We start from the raw sequence: 17,565 nt of genomic DNA on the forward strand, positions 1-17,565 counted from the left end.
CTGCCAGGGATGGTGCATAGGATTGTGTGCCACATTATGGGCACATGCCTATACTGGATGGAGATACTGCTCTCCATCATTGTACTGAAAAACACAAGGAGACACAGACATCAGACACTGCAGCCATTGGTGAAGTGAGGTGACAGTTAAGACAGTCCAGTGGATGAGGACTCAATTCTCACTGTCACCCATGTGGGTTTGCAAGGTCCACACCCTTACCCCAACCATGGTAATCACCCACTACTTGTGTTCTTCACCATCCCTGTGTCTTGTCTTGTATGTCCTGTCTGTCAGCAACTGCTTCCTAACCTTGCCAACGTACCTGCCCAGGACATACCTACGTCTCTTCTCCAACATTTCTCTCGCTCTCTCTCTCTCCAAAAAAAGGCACCTGTCCCAAAAAAATAAATAAGCCCATAACATAGCTCTCCATGTTGCAAACATGTCTACTTGACACATTTGATTTGGTCCAATTGGCTATTAAACATGATTACATTGTTGTCACCTCTCTCTCTCTCTCTCTCTCTGAAGGTGACAGTCCAAATTCAGCTAATGTTCTGTACATATGATCAGTTTTTCAGGGCACATTCTCAGTATACATCATATATTCACAATACATACATGTGTTGCCCCCAGTAATACAACCATGGAGGCTCAGTATTATTGCCCCACATATATCAACCATACTACAAAGTGTAATATATAATGTTGTATGCTCCCTCATGGACAAGGCCAGGCAGTGGTACTGAGAACCTTGCTTGATAAACTCAAACATCCAATTATGCTCAATAAGGGTACTTGTGTTTTTGCAGAGCAAGGCTTCTATGCACCTATGGCACACTCTACAGTTAGACTACTGGCCTCATATGAACCTATGACTTTATGTGCCTATGCAGACCTAACAACCTGTTGTTCCCCATATGGCCTGAAGATGTCTTCTACCATAAGTTCACTTGCAGCCATGTAAAAGTCAGACTTGTACAGTGGTGCTTGTGTAAAGCACTGAGTTCTATAGTCTGTATACTTAGGTAAGGGTTCTGTTCTCACTGCAGTCAACTGTGTGTGTGTGTGTGTGTGTGTGTGTGTGTGTGTGTGTGTGTGTGTGTGTGTGTGTGTGTGTCTATTCAGCAGAGTAGATGTGCTATCCTACAGTTACTTGTCCAATGGCATGGCTTGCTAGTCATTTCATACTTGCAGAAGTCTACACATTCATTTCATGCAGTCATTCCAAATCTTGTCTCCCACATGGCCTGCTGATGTCCTCCACTATAAGTTGACCTGCAGACATGTAAAAGTCAGACTTGTGCCTTGGCGCTTGCGTAAAGTACTGAGTTATATAGTCTGTGTACTTAAATACGTAGGAGTTCTGTTCTCACTGCAGTCAGCTGGGTGTGTGTGTGACAGATGTTACTTGACATTACAGAGATCCTTTTACACCAGCATGAGGGACACTGTTATCACCATATTCTCAACAGACAATGCTGATGTACCACCACATGCTCAACAGACAATGCTGATGTAATCAGCTATATCAGATTACTGCATATACACCTATTCCCACAAGGGCAGGATCAGAGACTGGCCTGAAGCCCAGGCAGATGTCACCTTAGTTTCATAAGAGGTTACTAGGTAGAGGACTGGTGACAAATATGCTTTGGGGAATAACTGGTGGGGACAGGCAGGGTGACATTTGCCCCAAAATGTCTGGTAGAAGATTGGCAATATCCTCAGGGTCAGTATGAGGGGTACCATCCACCACTAGTTTGGCACAAAGCTGGCCCATCACTTTTAGATTTCTGATATAGCTAAAGAATGCTTCCTGATTATCTTTAGCTAGGCATGCTATATTAGGTTCATATACAGCTTTAGAGGACTTTTCAAGATAGCTAATTCCCTTCTTCAAGCTGTGGAGGGTGTCCTTCTGCTGAGTCACTTCCCTCCTGCTCTTAAATATTACTATCTTCCACTTGTTGTATAACCTACATATGCTTGATGCCCACCAGGGTGGTTTGTTTTCTGTGAGGAACTTGTTTTTATCCATTCAAGTTCAGCCAACTCTCTGCATTTGTATATGTGTTTATACAGACCATTTGTGTAGACCTCTGTATGGCAGTTGTTGACAGTGGTAGCAGGGGTTCTGCAACTATGGCCTATAGCTTGCTCTGGATACATTTTTCATCCTTTCTGCTCTTGAGGACGTATCAGGTTTGACTGTGAATCTGAATGAGACTGAATTGTGATCTGACCTGACCAGGGAAGCCAACACAGATGGGTTAGTGCAGAGAAGCACTATGCTGGTCAGTACTAAGTCTAGGACATTCAAGCTTGTGGGGGTGCAGACTATCTGTTACACAGCATGTGTATTAACAAAGTCCAGGAACCTTAGGGTGAGTGTGCTTGTGTACATATATGACTCCAAATCAATAGAAGAATAGTTGAAATTACGCATGACCAAGGTGTTTGGCTGTATAGTGAGTGACTCAAGTAGGCTCAAATAGGCAGAGTGGTTCTCATGGTTCATGGTGAGGGACCTTTAGCTAACAATGATATGGAAGGGGGTTTTACATGCAGTTAGTTGGATTTGGAGTAGAGCTACAGAGTCATACTCTTTGACCAGTCTTATGGTGTATTTGTCATTAATGAAGATATATACACCTCCGTCTTTGGTTCTTTCAAGCTCATTTTCATGTATGAACATGTGGAATTGAAAGGCATTGTACCCTTGCATGGCCAGGATGCTCTTTGCAGTCTTGAACTATGTCTGTGTGACTGCACAGACATGGGCATCTTCCAAGGTAAGGAGTTCTTCCACTGAGTGCAGTTTCTGACTGCTTGCATTAAGCAGCATGTCCTTCAGTTTGTCTGTAGTAGATTCTTTTACATTGGGACTTTAGTTTTTATTTATTTATTTATTTAACATGTGTTAGCCAGGAAAGTCCAACTTGGAACAAAGCCAATTTTCTGTGCAGGCCCTGGGAGAAACAGTCCAGATGCATGTCTTTGTAACATGGGAGGAAATCAGAGCACCCGGAGGAAACCCACACAAATGCAGGGATGACATGCAGACTCCACACAGAAGGCACCTCAGCCAATAATCAAACTAGGGAACCTCCTGCTGTGAGGCGACAATGCTACTGCTGCACCACTATGCCATCGAAGTAGTTGTAGTCATTCTGACTTTGCCTAAAAAGGCCAATATGGGGAAGGCAAACACCTTCATATATTCCTGTGAGGTACGTCTCCAGTCATTCACTTCAACATGGACTCTGGCAGAGTCATAACAGCACGTTTTGTTGAGAGACTTGCATGTGTGGGTGATCTGATGGATTTTGGCACCTGAGAGGCAGCTGACTGTGACTTCTCCTTGTCCAGCCTGGCAAGGGGGCATCTGTGGGTCTCATTATGGAGTCGGTTATGAGCAAGACATTTGTTTTTGAGGTGATTTGTCTGAAAAGGTTATTGGCTGAGACACTGGTATGTGTATTATTGTGTAGTGGATTCTGTTGGGTCTGCACTATGTGCAGTAGGTTTGCGCTTGGGAGGTCTCCGATCTTTAGTTAGGTTTCTAGTGAGTGCATATGTGGGTTATGTATTGTGAGCATATTATGTTCAAGAGGTGAAATGTGTGTGCTTACATGTTTGGTATCTTGTTTTGTTGGTATGTGAGAGAATTGATTCCTAATTCATAGCATAAATACAACTCTCATGTGTTGTATTAGTTTGTTTTCACAGTAACTGGGTGTCAGTATACATGAGGTAATTGCTCTGTTGCCTCAGGATGCCCATGTAAATCAGGCTGCCTGGAGAAATGATGAGAAACTGTCTATCCAATATGGAAGGTATATACTGTAGTAACTTGGGGGGAGTGGGCTAGATGGATCAGGTTTTATTGTAAGACTAACAAAATGTATCTATTCCATGGAAGGCTACAGTTGCAAAAATGTGTCAATGTTTCACAATACACAACTGAATTGTTTGCAGGGCAGCAGTGCAAGCTTTGACCAGCTATGGTAAACTGAGTGCAACCCCCCCCCCCCCCCCCACAAAAAAAAAAAAAAAACACAATGCTGGAATACAAGCAAAGTTAAACTATTTTAAAAAAGTAAACAAAGGTAAAGGCTAACAGTGAGCATTATTCCAGCTATCCCCAACTCAGATGTGTTCTTAGCTACACAGTTTTGCCTCAAGGGTGCAGGGGAGCCTTCTTAATGTAAGAGGGCTAGTTTTAATGCTCCAATGATACCAAACAGCCTAGATTCAGCAAGCCTGAATCAAACCTATGTTACAAAATGCAGAAGTACTAGAAATCCAAAGTGCAGAAATTAGCAATCACAATAGAAGAACAAATAGTTTACATAAAGTAGCAATTCAGTAGAATACTCCAACAAGAGTATAGACAACAAACCTTCCTAGAGTGAAATAAGTGGTCTGGAACTTAAGTGCTTAAACTAGAACTAAGAGGTGGCAGTTCATTGTTTAGCACCCCCCCCCCCGTCCATGAGAACTGGGTCTGCCAGCAGTTGCACTGCCACTTCCATGCCCAAGGTTAGATGGAGTGCAGCTACCTGAGTGTAACTGATGCCTGCTGGATGTGGACCCTTCATGGGAACACCCAGGACCATGACCCCATGGCCTGCCACATCTGGGTGTGGACATCACACTCACCAACGGACCAACAGAATTATTGCCACTATGGGAGCATGATTGGGAATGGCCACATTGGCTATCAGCAAATATTGTAGCTGACCTCCTTCCACGATGATGCCATTTCATTCCCGGCAGACGTTCCATCATAGGCACTGCTTGTTCCATGACAGACACCCCTCATTCCAACATGTCATTCATCTGATACAGGGAATTGGAGACATGGTAGAGGCACTCAAGCATGTCAGATTGTGCCACATCCACAACCCTGAGCATTTTTCTGGAGCACATTTCTGAATGTGCCTGTGCCTCCATAATGGCCCTAAACATACTTTGTGTGGCACAGGAAGAGAACTTGCAGCAGGTGGAGGAGGAACAGCAGGCCTTCTCCAACACCTCTATCAACCCTCTTGAGTGGCACCTTGCCAGCACTTTGGCTACAGCCAGACTCAACAGGCACTGAAGTTGCAGTAGTCACACTTCCCTGCTCAATGTCATTGCTCTCCACCTGTCCTATATCTGTGGGCTCAGTGGACTGGGTAGGCATAGGCCTACTGGCTGTGTCTGCGGAAAAAGAAAGTTGTGGCAGGATGCCAACATTTGTGTCAGATTCAACCTCTGCACCCCCTGACTGTGCCTCAGTTTTGCCACCATCATCATCAGTGTCTGATGAGACACTGACATCAGGTAGCAAAGGTCCCACACTCCCACTGGCATGATCACCTGTGATAAAAAGGGAGAAACACAAGCATACACTAATACCTTCACTATTATTGTGCAATATATATATGCTAAACAACTAGCAGTGCTACCACTATTACAGACAGTACAGCAATACTGACAACAGGCCTAAAATGACACATTATATTTCTAGAAATTTATCTGCAGTATTGAAATAACTTAATTTGGCTTACCATCTGCAGGAGGCCTACGTAGGTTTCCTGACGATCGTGAAATATGTTAAGCAAGAAGGAAGGACAATATCATCACATTTAACAGTAAGACAGAGGGTACTACATGTACTCCTCTCAGTCAGCATATCATGTTACTTTAACAGGAAGATGGCTGACAACTCCAAACTGAGCTTATCACTGTTCTAATTTCAATCCCCCCAAAAAACACGTGACACAGAAGTAACTATTATTTTAATTGTTTCACTATACAACACTATTGAACTGGTCATATACCAAAGTCTACCTGGAAGCTCTTCCTGGGACTGAGAAGGAGGGGCACCCATATCTATCAAATATTGTGGCCCACTCTGCTGTGAGTTGTCCTGTTGTTGAAGATTCACCAGGAATTCCTCATTGGGAGTGAGAGGTGGTTCTGCAGTAGACCCACCCCCAGTTACCCTCTGGTCTTGGGCAACAGCAGCTGCCTGCCTCCATGCAGATAACTGTGCCTTGTGGCACACCTGCTCATAAGTACAGCCATGACATTTATGTTTGCAACAATCTGCTGTCATAGTCTCAGCCTCTCTGGTATATTGGGATGACCCCTTTCAAGAAGAAAAGCATCATGTTGATGGAGTGCATCCTCTATGACTGTGTTTTCTGCCTCATTGAAAAGGGATCTGCACCTCAATGACATTTTTGATCCTAAAAGATAACAGAATGATAATGCACATAACTATCACATAAATACAAAGTAACTGTTACCAGATAAAACAGTTAAGGTAGGCAGTCAGTAGTACCCACTGGAAAACATTACACATATGACAGATGAATAAAACAAAAGAATGCACTCTAAGTGAAATGGACTGCACAAAAATGTATTTAGCGCTTTCATCAGTATTAGGCAGTCAACAGTGTAATACTGACAAAAGCACTAAAATACATTTTTGTGTAGTCTGTTTCACTTAGAGTGTGTTCTTTACTTTCATTCATCAGTTTACTAACACATATGACAGATGGGAAATACGAACAGCAGGCAGGATGCAAAACAAGGAGTGTAGCAAGGGCAAAATATCCTTGTATGTGCCATACCAGTAACTTAACTGTGCCCACCCCCCCCCCAAAAAAAGAACAGTTCATTCTAGTTTGTGACATAACAGTAATTTCTCTTTGTTCCCCCCACCTACTAAAGAACAGGCACATGAACCAATTTGCTAATAAAGCACATTTGAAATGCTAAACATGCAAAGGACTTGTCTCTGAAATATTTCTACATATGCATCATGCAGCTTACTATTTTCATGTATTGTTAATCATTTGTACCTCTGAAATGGCTTGACAAACATGGCCATGCCATCAGTACACTCCTAACTATTGCATACAGATAACAATATAAAAGGCTTTGCTTCACATTATTCATTATTATATTCCAGCATATGCATTATGTAGGAAAATTAATGACAACATACCTGCTGGAGTTCAATACTCCTCTGTAAAGATAGCTTGGGAAATATTTTACTTTTCTGAACATGTAGCTAGTATCCTCACTATCAGTTTGGCTAGCTACACATTTGCCTTTTTATAATGGAGTAGATTATTAATGGGCTACATCTGTCTAGACTGTTTTTCAGAGACACTAATTACAGCATAAGCAGCTGAACTGCATACTAATCAACCAGTTTGGTGGCACTATTCAAGAAGTTAAAAAGCAACCATTTAGACTCCATGCTAGTTTTTCCATGTGGATTTCAAAAGTAGTGGAGTACAGACACAGAAAGTCTACACAGACAGAATGTTAGGAGCTGCTCCTGCTTAACTCCATTTGTATGCTTTACAGGCTGCAGGCAATGCTGCTACCACTGCTGCCACCAATAGGCCTAGGCTGAGACAGAGAAGAGTTTTCAGACCACATTTAACTTACCACAACATACCTGACATGGACATTGTAGAGTGCTACAGGGTGGACAGGGACACAATACAGGAACTCTGTCACCTCTGCTGGCCTCAACTCAGAGCCACAGCCTTTACTTCCCCATGTATTGGCTGCGTACTGCTTGCATCACACTAACACTGTGGTAACTGCTGCATTTACAAGGTAAGTCCTGAACATGAATTGTATTGTATAATAATATCATGACATGTCCTTGTATTTCATCACTTGGTACAGTAAGCAGCTACAAGATGGAAGAGTTGTACAGAAATTAATGTCACATGTGACATCAGAGAGTTATTTGACTTGTATGCATCCATTAGCAAGTAGTAGGCCTCAGGCCTCAAAGATTCACACATTGATGTATCTAAAGTAATAATGATCACTGTATTCCCTCAGTTTTGCACCATACATTTGAAATGGTAAATCATAACAGAGAAAAGTTTGAAACTAATGAGACACATAACAGTGTCCAGCTTCACCACCTTCACAATATCTTCACACATTTTAAGATAAATGGTATAAGCTGGCTTACACACTGCATGTCTCTGAGTACTGGTCAGATAACTAATGAATGACCAAGAAACACAGAGAGGTAGGACACAGATGTATATTTGCCAGGAATAGTCATAGCAGGTTGGGTGATCACTAACTGTACTACATCCAAATATATTACAAAGAATACATTTACAAATAACAGGCCATGCCTTGATATCACTGTACATTTGGTTACACTTAGTTGTTTGAGGAATTATGTCATGTATTTGCTGCAAAGCTGTTTGTGGGGCAAAGATGGATAGGTACCCCTCCTGTTTTGTGGTGGTGCATTGCACAGAGAGTTGGGATCCAGACATATGTAGTCATATTTTGTGTGTACTAATGGTTTATTCTGTGTATGTCATAGATTGATTTTCACATTTCAACTACTTCTCCATGATTTATACGTTTACTTTTTTTTTTTTTTGTTTTTGGGGTCCACTGTTCACACGATGCTTTGCTTAGCACAAATGGCTTTGGCTATGCACATTTTGTTTGTGCATAGAGCAGCAGTGCACAAACCAGATGAGTGGGCTACCCAGATAGCAGACAGAACCCAGACAGCCAGAAACATATGCTGGATACATTCAATTAAGACTATTGACCAGCACATGAACACATTTCCCGGCAGTGTGTGTTCTCACGCAATGTGTTTGCATGATGGTAAGTGCTGAGCAACACTTTCAAATATTGCAACTCTAGAAAGTGCATACTCCAAGTAAGCAGGATACCTGCAATTCATGGGAAAACATCATTCCACATTGGTCTTGATATGTGACAGGCAAGAAAGATGTTCCTTGAGAGTTTTTGAGATTCTGTGCTCAAAGATGGGGTGTCCAGGAGTCTAAAGTGTTTGTTGAACTCCTAACAAATGAACATGGCCCCAGGCCATTGCAGAGGGACTTTTGTGGCTTGGATTACAAGGCAGAGGTATGGAATAGTCTGCCCCGGGCTCTGACCAGTGCTACCAATATCCCCTGCACTGTTTAACAATGTAGGAATCAGTACAGAGACCTCAGGGTGAGGAAGAAGGATACCCTCAACTGTTGGATTGAGGAATATAGGACTGGGGGCACCCCACAGATGTCTAACTATCACTTACAGACACTACTTGTCAGAGTTAAAAGCTTGATATAGTCAAGACTGGTATGCTTATTCTGTTCTGTTCTGTTCTTATTTTTCTGCAGCCATCACAGACTGGGAACTGAATGTGCAAATCCATGCTGCAAATTGGCAGGGATGTGAGACGCATGTGGTATGTATGGATTCCAACAATGATGTTATTTTAGCATTTAAAGTTATGATGCATTTATTATTAATTATACAGTTGTATCAACTTGAGCATTCATTTCTTAACTGTAATAGGGAAGTATGCATTAATTACTCTGGAGGGTAAAACAGCAGTTCATTATTACAAAGTAGTCATAGGCTGTGCATTCAAAATCCACACTTCCCAAATATACAATACTGTTAAGGTTTCATCAATATTGCAATGTAACGTCAGAGCTGTAAAGCAGTGTCACCACTGGCTTGCTGTAAACTGTAATCAGTATATTTGGACCACACATATATGCAATGCATGCACACATCAAGGACTGCTTACTGCAATATGTAGTACAATCTTGATCCATTAAGAGATGGGAAGGCTTAACAGTAAACAAAGGTATTTGTTAGGAGTTGATACTGTTAAAAGCAAAGGTAATAGAATAGAGTCAAATACTTGTATCAGGACTTTGTATGTCACATATGAAGTTACTAATGTTGTCCCTTTTTTTCTCCCACTCCAACCCTGTCCTCTCTTTTTTCTTTTTTTTTCATTTATTTTACTATTTTTTTGTTTTCCTACAGTACAGCAGACTAGGAGGTGGTGATTTTATCACCCATGATGAAATGCCAGGGATGGTGCATAGGACTGTGCACCACACTATTGGCACACGCCTATGCCAGATAGCGACACTGCTCTCCATTGCTGTATTAAATAACACAAGGAGATGCAGACATCAGAAACTGCAGCCATCGGTGCAGTGAAGTGACAGTGATGACAGTCCGCTGGGTGAGAACTCAGTTCTCACTGTCACCCAACTTGACATCCAACCATGGTGTTCACTGCCTCATGTGTCCTTCACTATCCCTGTTTCTTGTCTTGTTTGTCTTGTCTGGCTGCAATGGCTTCCTCACCTGGCTAACTTACTGCACCCAGACATTCTGTGCATGAGTATAGAGAGCAGATGCTCTATCTGGTGTAGGGATGCGCCAACAGTGTGGCACACAATCCTATGCACCATCCTTGGTAGTTCATCACAGGTGATGAACTCACCCCTTCTGCCACTGCTCCCGGAGGGAGGCACAAGCCTATCTTCTGGGGTAGAATTACTTGACAGGCCAGATAGAGCAGTGGCAGCAGAGGGGGTGCTACCATGTTCTGCACCAGACATGCTGGACAGTGGTGCTGTAGCCAGTGGAGTGGGCCAGGTGGATCCCGTGGGATAGTCCTACCCCACTGTACTGTGGGGAAAAGCAAAAAATAAAAATAAACAACAAAAAAAAAAAGAGAGAGAGAAAAGGGTTGGGGTGACAGTAGCAAAAGGGAGAACATTAGTAACTTAATATGTGACATACAAAGCATTGATGCAATTATTTGACTCTTTACTGTTACCTTTACTTTTAACACTACAAACTCCTAACAAGTTTCTTCCTTACTTTTAATACTACCCAGTTTATAACAGAGACGCACTATAGTACAGATTGTAGCCACCAATCCTTGATATGTGCATATATTGCACATATGCATGTTCTAATTATACTGATTACAGTTTACAGAACGTCATTTGTGCCACCAGTATACAGGTATAAAGTTACATTCCAATATTGATGAAAACCTAACAGTATTGTATATTTTATACAACTCTATTAAATACCAACTAAGTGGTCCTTAACTTTTAATGCTACAAAATTACTACACAAATTATTATTATTATTATTAAAATACTGTTTAGTCAGTATTGTCTGATGCATGCATACCACATACTTCTCACATCCTTAGTAGATGCACGGCATGGGACCAAACATTTAAGGCTCAGTCCTCAACAGCTGTGGAAAATAAAACAACAGAACACCATTATGAATACCAGTCTTGACTATATTCAGCTTTCAACTCATACAATTACTCACTGAAATTGATACTTACACATCTGTGGGGTGTCACCTGCCCAAAATTCCACGATCCAAAGGTTGAGGGTATCCCACTTCCTCATTCGAAGGTCATCAAAATGAGGTCTGCATTGCTCACCGGTGCAGAGGATACCTGTTGTACTGATTAAGACCCTGGCAACATTATTCCAGGCTTCAGATTTAAATTTTAAGCCTGAACAGTCCTGCTGCAGCAACCAGGGCCCATCTGTTAACTAAGAGCCTGACAAAAATCTTGGACTCTTATACACCATAATGCTGTACTCAAAAGCACACACCCTCTCCAGCAACTCCAGACATGCCTGCCATAATTCAAGCTGAATGCCTAATGAGCGTGTCCTGCCAATTGCATTTTATATGCTACTGTTTCTCGCCTATTGCATGTCTCGTGCTTACTGAGAGTGTGAACATTTTGGTTTTGCAACAATTGAAAACATTGTGCATTACTTGCCATCGTGCAAACACGGTAGGTGAGGGTGCGCACTGGTGGGCACCGTGTGTGTGATAGTAAGCAATGCGCAACAGTGGCAAACAATGCAATTTCTAGATTAGGTATACAGGCACTTGTGTAAATGGGCTAGTCAAGTGTAGGATATCTATAGTTCTCCTACACTTACAGCTATTACAACAAGAAGGTTAAGAGAACAGTTGTGGATGTTGCACTTAATTGCTATAATCTGTAATCTCACAAGAGTAAAACAAAATTTGCACAATGTGTAGTAGAACCTCAGACCATCTTCACTCCACACCTACACTTAACATCTGCTACCACAGGATTAGTGAGATGATATCTCCTATTTTAGTAGTTATTGTAAGGTTTTCATTGTTAATCGTAGCAGAATGCCACTTACCATGTTTGTGCGATGCACAATATTATTAATTAAATGCATCCAGTTCACATGTGTGGCTGTCTGGGTCATGTCTACAACCTGGGTGGTCCATTCCTCCAGTTTGTGTGCTACTGCACAAATGAGGTGAGCACAGCTAAACATGTTTATGCCAAGTGTCGCATTGGATCGCAAAAAAAAAAAAAAAAACACAAAAGGGAGAATATCTGGATATTTGCATCATATTTTTTGGCCTGTTCATTGTAAAATGTGTGGTTTACTGTGAAATCACTGAAGATTGCAGTCAAGGTATAATGACATACATTTCTGTTCTGTACTTCATATCCTTCAGAAAAAGCATGCTTGCCCTTTGTCCCTCCATTAGTTTAGTGTTGGACCACATTATTGGCACAAAAAGGTGTGTGGAATGATCCACATTCGGTATACAGGTTTCATGGCCAGCAAAACCGGGGCATACCACGAAACCTTGCTTATGCATGCCGCACATCATTAATATTCATGGTGTGAGGCTGTGCTTCTCCATGCGATAAGCAGTACCATTTACGTGAATACTCTCCGTGTAGGCTCTGCGTGGAATCTACATGGAGTTTATTGAATCCCAGAGAGTGTGTTTTTTCTTGCTGTCTAAATAGCTAGACATACATACATTTACTAAGTGTATCACCATAGTAATGTTAGTATAGAACTAACACATTACTTGCACTAGCAATCTATACTGTATGAGCAGCCATATGTCCACGTGTACTGTACTGACTGCAGAACGTATTGAGTAGTGCTTCTCTATATCCCATACAAAATGTGCTTATGTATAAACTGGAAGAGTAATCCTTTCATGCTTCATGCTTGCTTATTTGTCATTCACAACACAAAAAGTTGCATTTGTGTTGTGAATGACAAATAAGTAAGAATTAAGCGTAAAGAATTACTCTTCCAGTTTGTCAGAAATATAGAAAATATAGAAAACATTCAGCAGCCTAGAGTTGTGACCTAGAGCTTTATAGCAGTTGAATTTTATGTCTCTGATTTTATTCTCTTATCAGTGTGTGCCAGCATGTACATAATGTTAGTGCATATGAGCTGCTTACAGTGATTAATCCATTAAATTAACAAAATAAGTGAGAACACGGTTACATCTCTCTGAAAATGGAATAAGGCCTCGTAGCCTTGGAAAGTATTACTACTAAAATGGAAGACAACAAAGTAACATTCTGAAGAAAGCAAAGCTGTTGTCCACCAGGGTAATAAATGAATCTTACAATTTCCACTGGAAGAGGAGTGTTAAAAGGGGTTCAGTCATGGAAAACTTTCCCAGTATGTCACACAGTAATCCAAGGCTGTTAAGAAAGAGCATTTTCCCCTTAGCAGACAACAATGTAATGCAAAGAAATTCACAAATCATTTGTGCTGTATAATAGATCTTACCAGAAGCTGGCTCTGTTGTAATGCTCCATGTACAGCTGTTCATCTGAAAATGGCGCCAGATGTACTTCACTGAATGTGGGGAACATCAGTCCTGAGGGAAGAAAAACATTGGGTGGGTCTCTTGCACAGTTGCCTTTAAAAACAGTTTCACATTATACTGCGGCTGGCTTTGGAAATCTCAGAGCTGTTCATCTTCTCAAGAAATTTTTGCAAACAGAAACAAAGTTTACTCCACTTGATGTCAGGCCAACAGTGAGTTATAAGCTTAGAAATTAGACTTACAACAACGTCTTGACTATGAATTTTCCTTGACTTCAGATACATTGAAGTGAGCTTAAAAATAAAAAAATGCTATGAAAAATACAATAAAAAACTGTTCAAAGAAAATATATGCTATAACTCTGGCCCACAGATTAATCCTCTGAGTGATTACATTCTACATCAGAAAACTGTTTTGGTACTACAGAGGAGGAGCAAGTACAATGCCTCCAAAGTCAGATAGCAGCAGGGCAGTAAAACATTGACACGGACTGCAGACATGAGCTAAGACAGCCATGGTTTCTGCACAGTAACATACTGACACGAATCAGCTAAAGCCATGCCAAAATTAGACTTCACCTGTGACTTTGCATAAAGCAACTTAATCTATCATTTTATAGTTGCAGTCTCTGTGAATTTAAATTTATGAGATATTGGTTAATAAACAGACTCTGGGTGACCAAGTGTGGATATTAGTTTATGAAAAGCAGAGGTTATGCTGTGCAGTATGTTTACAGTGACTCTATCAGACATCCAAATATTGGACTCAGAAATGCAGAGGAAATTGAATTAATAACATTTAGTAATATATGCAATGCTATGACTATGATTACACTGTGGAAAACTGACCACATTTGTTATAACCAGGCTCTTACATTTGAACCATGCTGTTAAACAAGGAAAGAAAAGGCATGCTATATCAAACATTTACTGAAAAAATATGCTCTAAGTCAGATAACAAGTTTAAATGTTTAAATAAAATACCTAAGCCACACTCAAACACATGCGCACACATACACTTACAAACATGCACACATACACATGCCCACCTACAGAAGTGCACTTGGCCCAGAATAAGTGCATTAATAATAAGTGTCAGAAATATGCTATGAAATCCAGCTGTTCAGTGATTTGAATCATATGCAGTGCTGGTTTGCAGTATGTGAATATTAAGCATATTTAGAGCAAGCAACATTTTCTTTGTGTGTTTTACCACATTTTGAAAGCTTGCTAATCTATCCTTCAATTTTAAAAGTATAGTTCTTGTATTGCAGTGCTCTATAAATAATGCAAAACCCCCAAAATAAAATAAATTCATGCTGGCCTCATTTCTCAGTGTCCATATATGTGTACTAGATAATATTACCTGTTATTGAAGCTACAGTGGTCCAGTTTCCTGGGGTACATTCCTACCCCACTCATTTCACAGCATTGAGACATGAACTATCCCACTTTTACTCCACACATTACACAACATTATGATTAGGTCTGATATAAGTAGTTTGCTGTGTCCACAAAATGATGCCTAGAAATTCTCCCCTTGAGCCTCTCTCTGGAGGCGCATTTCTTGACATCATCTATTGAACATATAGCAAACTGGTTATTACTGAACACCATCCAAAATTCAATACATTGTCAATCTCCATAGCACAACAGAGGTGTTACAAATGAAAAAAGAAAATTTAAAAAGAGGTGTTGTTTGCCTGGGTACTTAGTATCTCAGGAAGATGTTAGATTTCGTACTGTATTTTGTTAGTAAATAAGTATTTAACAAATAATAAAAAAAAAAATAACAGAAATTCATAACATAAATGGCAGCATAAAATTTTGGTTTGTAAATCATTGCCCCAAACCATGAAACTTAGCCTTACATCACAAAATTTAAGAAATTCGTTATCACTCTGCTCTCACTGCTTTTTAGCACTAACTTTCTTTCCCCGGTTCATTTTCTATATTTCATTTTCTAATTCCAGTTATAAAGTAAACTTAATACTGTTATCATAAAAAATAAAACATTCATCAAGTTAAACCATTATACCTTCCCAATACTCAAACCACTAATGGAGCATCACCCCTAATATATGACATTTTCCCAGAATTGCTGCCAATACTACATCACCACTTACATATGACAATTTCCCAGAGTGCAATATTACATCATCTCCACAATTTCCTTCAGTAAGCTCAGCAAAGAACTAGTAAGCTAATACAATACCAAGCAGCAATACCTTTTTTGTACCATCCACATATACTCATTGCACTTTAAACCACATCTTTCTCGTATCTCAGCCTAGACCCAGAGCCCCCCACTACCAACATCTGCACTCACAATCATAACTACAGGCAATTTGAAGGATTGTTAGTTCACCTACTTGCATATCGCTGGGTATTGGTTGGAAACAAGGACATCCAGTGAAGATCTATAATGGTGCAAAGAGAATGCGCAAACTCTGCACAGAAGGCAGAAAAGCTGATTGCTCTAACTATCTCAATGCTATTTAGCAGTTCTGTGCTGCATTTATTGATTTTGTTGAACATATCACTATTTTTCAGCCTGCACTTGCTAAAGAAACACCATCTGTTTGTTGTTGTACTGCTCTTAGGTCATTTTTTACACAAGAAGCTTTATTACATTTTTCAAGATACAAGTAATATACAGTCAAATGCAATAAAAGTGCACTGTAAATGATAAATAGAATGATTACAAATGAACAAAAAAGATAAACTATCTACAATATGACAAAGGCCTGAAAAAAGAATGCTAGAATTGTAGCTCCACTTGATCATTAAAAAAAAATCCATTTTCCAGTTTCATTTTCTGATAGCTTTATTTTATCAAAGTTTATAATTTTATTTAATGTACTTGAAAAAGGTGATTTGAAGAATGTTAATTTTTGCAGACATATGTGCAGTCACTGAAACAAGGTTCAGATCCATGGAAAGCAACCCGATTATCAAAGCCTACAATGCCTTTTATGCATTTTGACCGCCCTCATCTCAGGGTAAAACAAAGAAGACGTGTTCATAAAGGACAAGTACACTGCTAGACTGATCCGACAACATGACTCATTTGAGCAGCTCCATGCCCAACTAACCATAAGTGTGATCCCTTATCACATCTTGGGTAGCTTCAGGTGCCTTAACATGAGTCTGGAAAACCACATCTCCAACCTTAACTTCAACTACCTCTCCATAAACTGGGAGAATTATATGACCCATAATTCACTTACTCAGAAGTTTCTGGATTTCGTCAGGACAAACACCCTGGAGTAATTAGTTAGCTCCCCAACTAGGTACAAATATCCCAGACTTAGTACTCACAAGCATGGGGGGGATGCTGCTCCCTCCCATCCATTAACTCCTCCCTGGTAAGATCTAACCACAAAATGATCTCCTTTAGTATTAAAACAAACCTAGAACCCCCATCAAACTCCAAACCTGCTAACAAGTTTGATAAGGTCAATTAACTCAAACTAAGTGACAGCTTATTAAACTTTCAAAGCCACTTAGAACCCGGATGACACTGAGATCTACTCTGAGCTGTACTAAAAAGCACTGTACAACTGCATTCATAGAGGCATAGGGGAGGCAGTACCTCTGAGTCAAACGTGTGATTACTGGCAAAAATAAATCCCCCTGGTGGACTCCTAGTATAAACAAGCTAGTCAACCAAATGAAAAAAAATTCTCTCCAAAACCTAGAAGGAACAGACAAAACAGTGCAAAAAGACATGCACCAATCTAAATAAACAAATTACAGAGTTAGTAAATCTTCCAAAGCAAACTACAAAGCAAAGCTAGCCTCCCAGGTGAAAGATAGCCATTAAGACTTTTTTTAATATGTTTGTAATTTTAGGAGAAACTCTCAATGTGCAGAGTTAATCATGAATGGCAACATTTACACCCAGCCTGAAAATGTAGCAAACCTGCTGGCCAACAAGTTCAGTTCAAATTTCTCTCCCCATCACCTCTTACCACACCCAAAGAAATAACTGCAACCATCCCCCTAATGGTCATTACAAGGGAGCAGATCCTTACTGCACTTGCTAAAGCTAAAAAGAACA

At 40.4% G+C, this 17,565-nt stretch overlaps 1 protein-coding gene across 1 annotated transcript in view; it reads right to left on the minus strand.

The window, feature by feature from the left end:
• The window catches only part of CARM1 (coactivator associated arginine methyltransferase 1), a 1,187,823-nt gene that overhangs the window by 635,901 nt on the left and 534,357 nt on the right, over window positions 1–17,565 (minus strand). The window contains exon 7 of the mRNA XM_044061097.1: window positions 13,464–13,554. Coding sequence (XP_043917032.1) covers window positions 13,464–13,554 — 91 coding nt within the window. The remainder of the gene's footprint in view (window positions 1–13,463; window positions 13,555–17,565) is intronic.

Source organism: Protopterus annectens, chromosome 2.part0 (genome assembly GCF_019279795.1).
Source record: "Protopterus annectens isolate FY-2018-M chromosome 2.part0, PAN1.0, whole genome shotgun sequence".
NCBI classification, from domain to species: Eukaryota; Metazoa; Chordata; order Ceratodontiformes; family Protopteridae; genus Protopterus; species Protopterus annectens.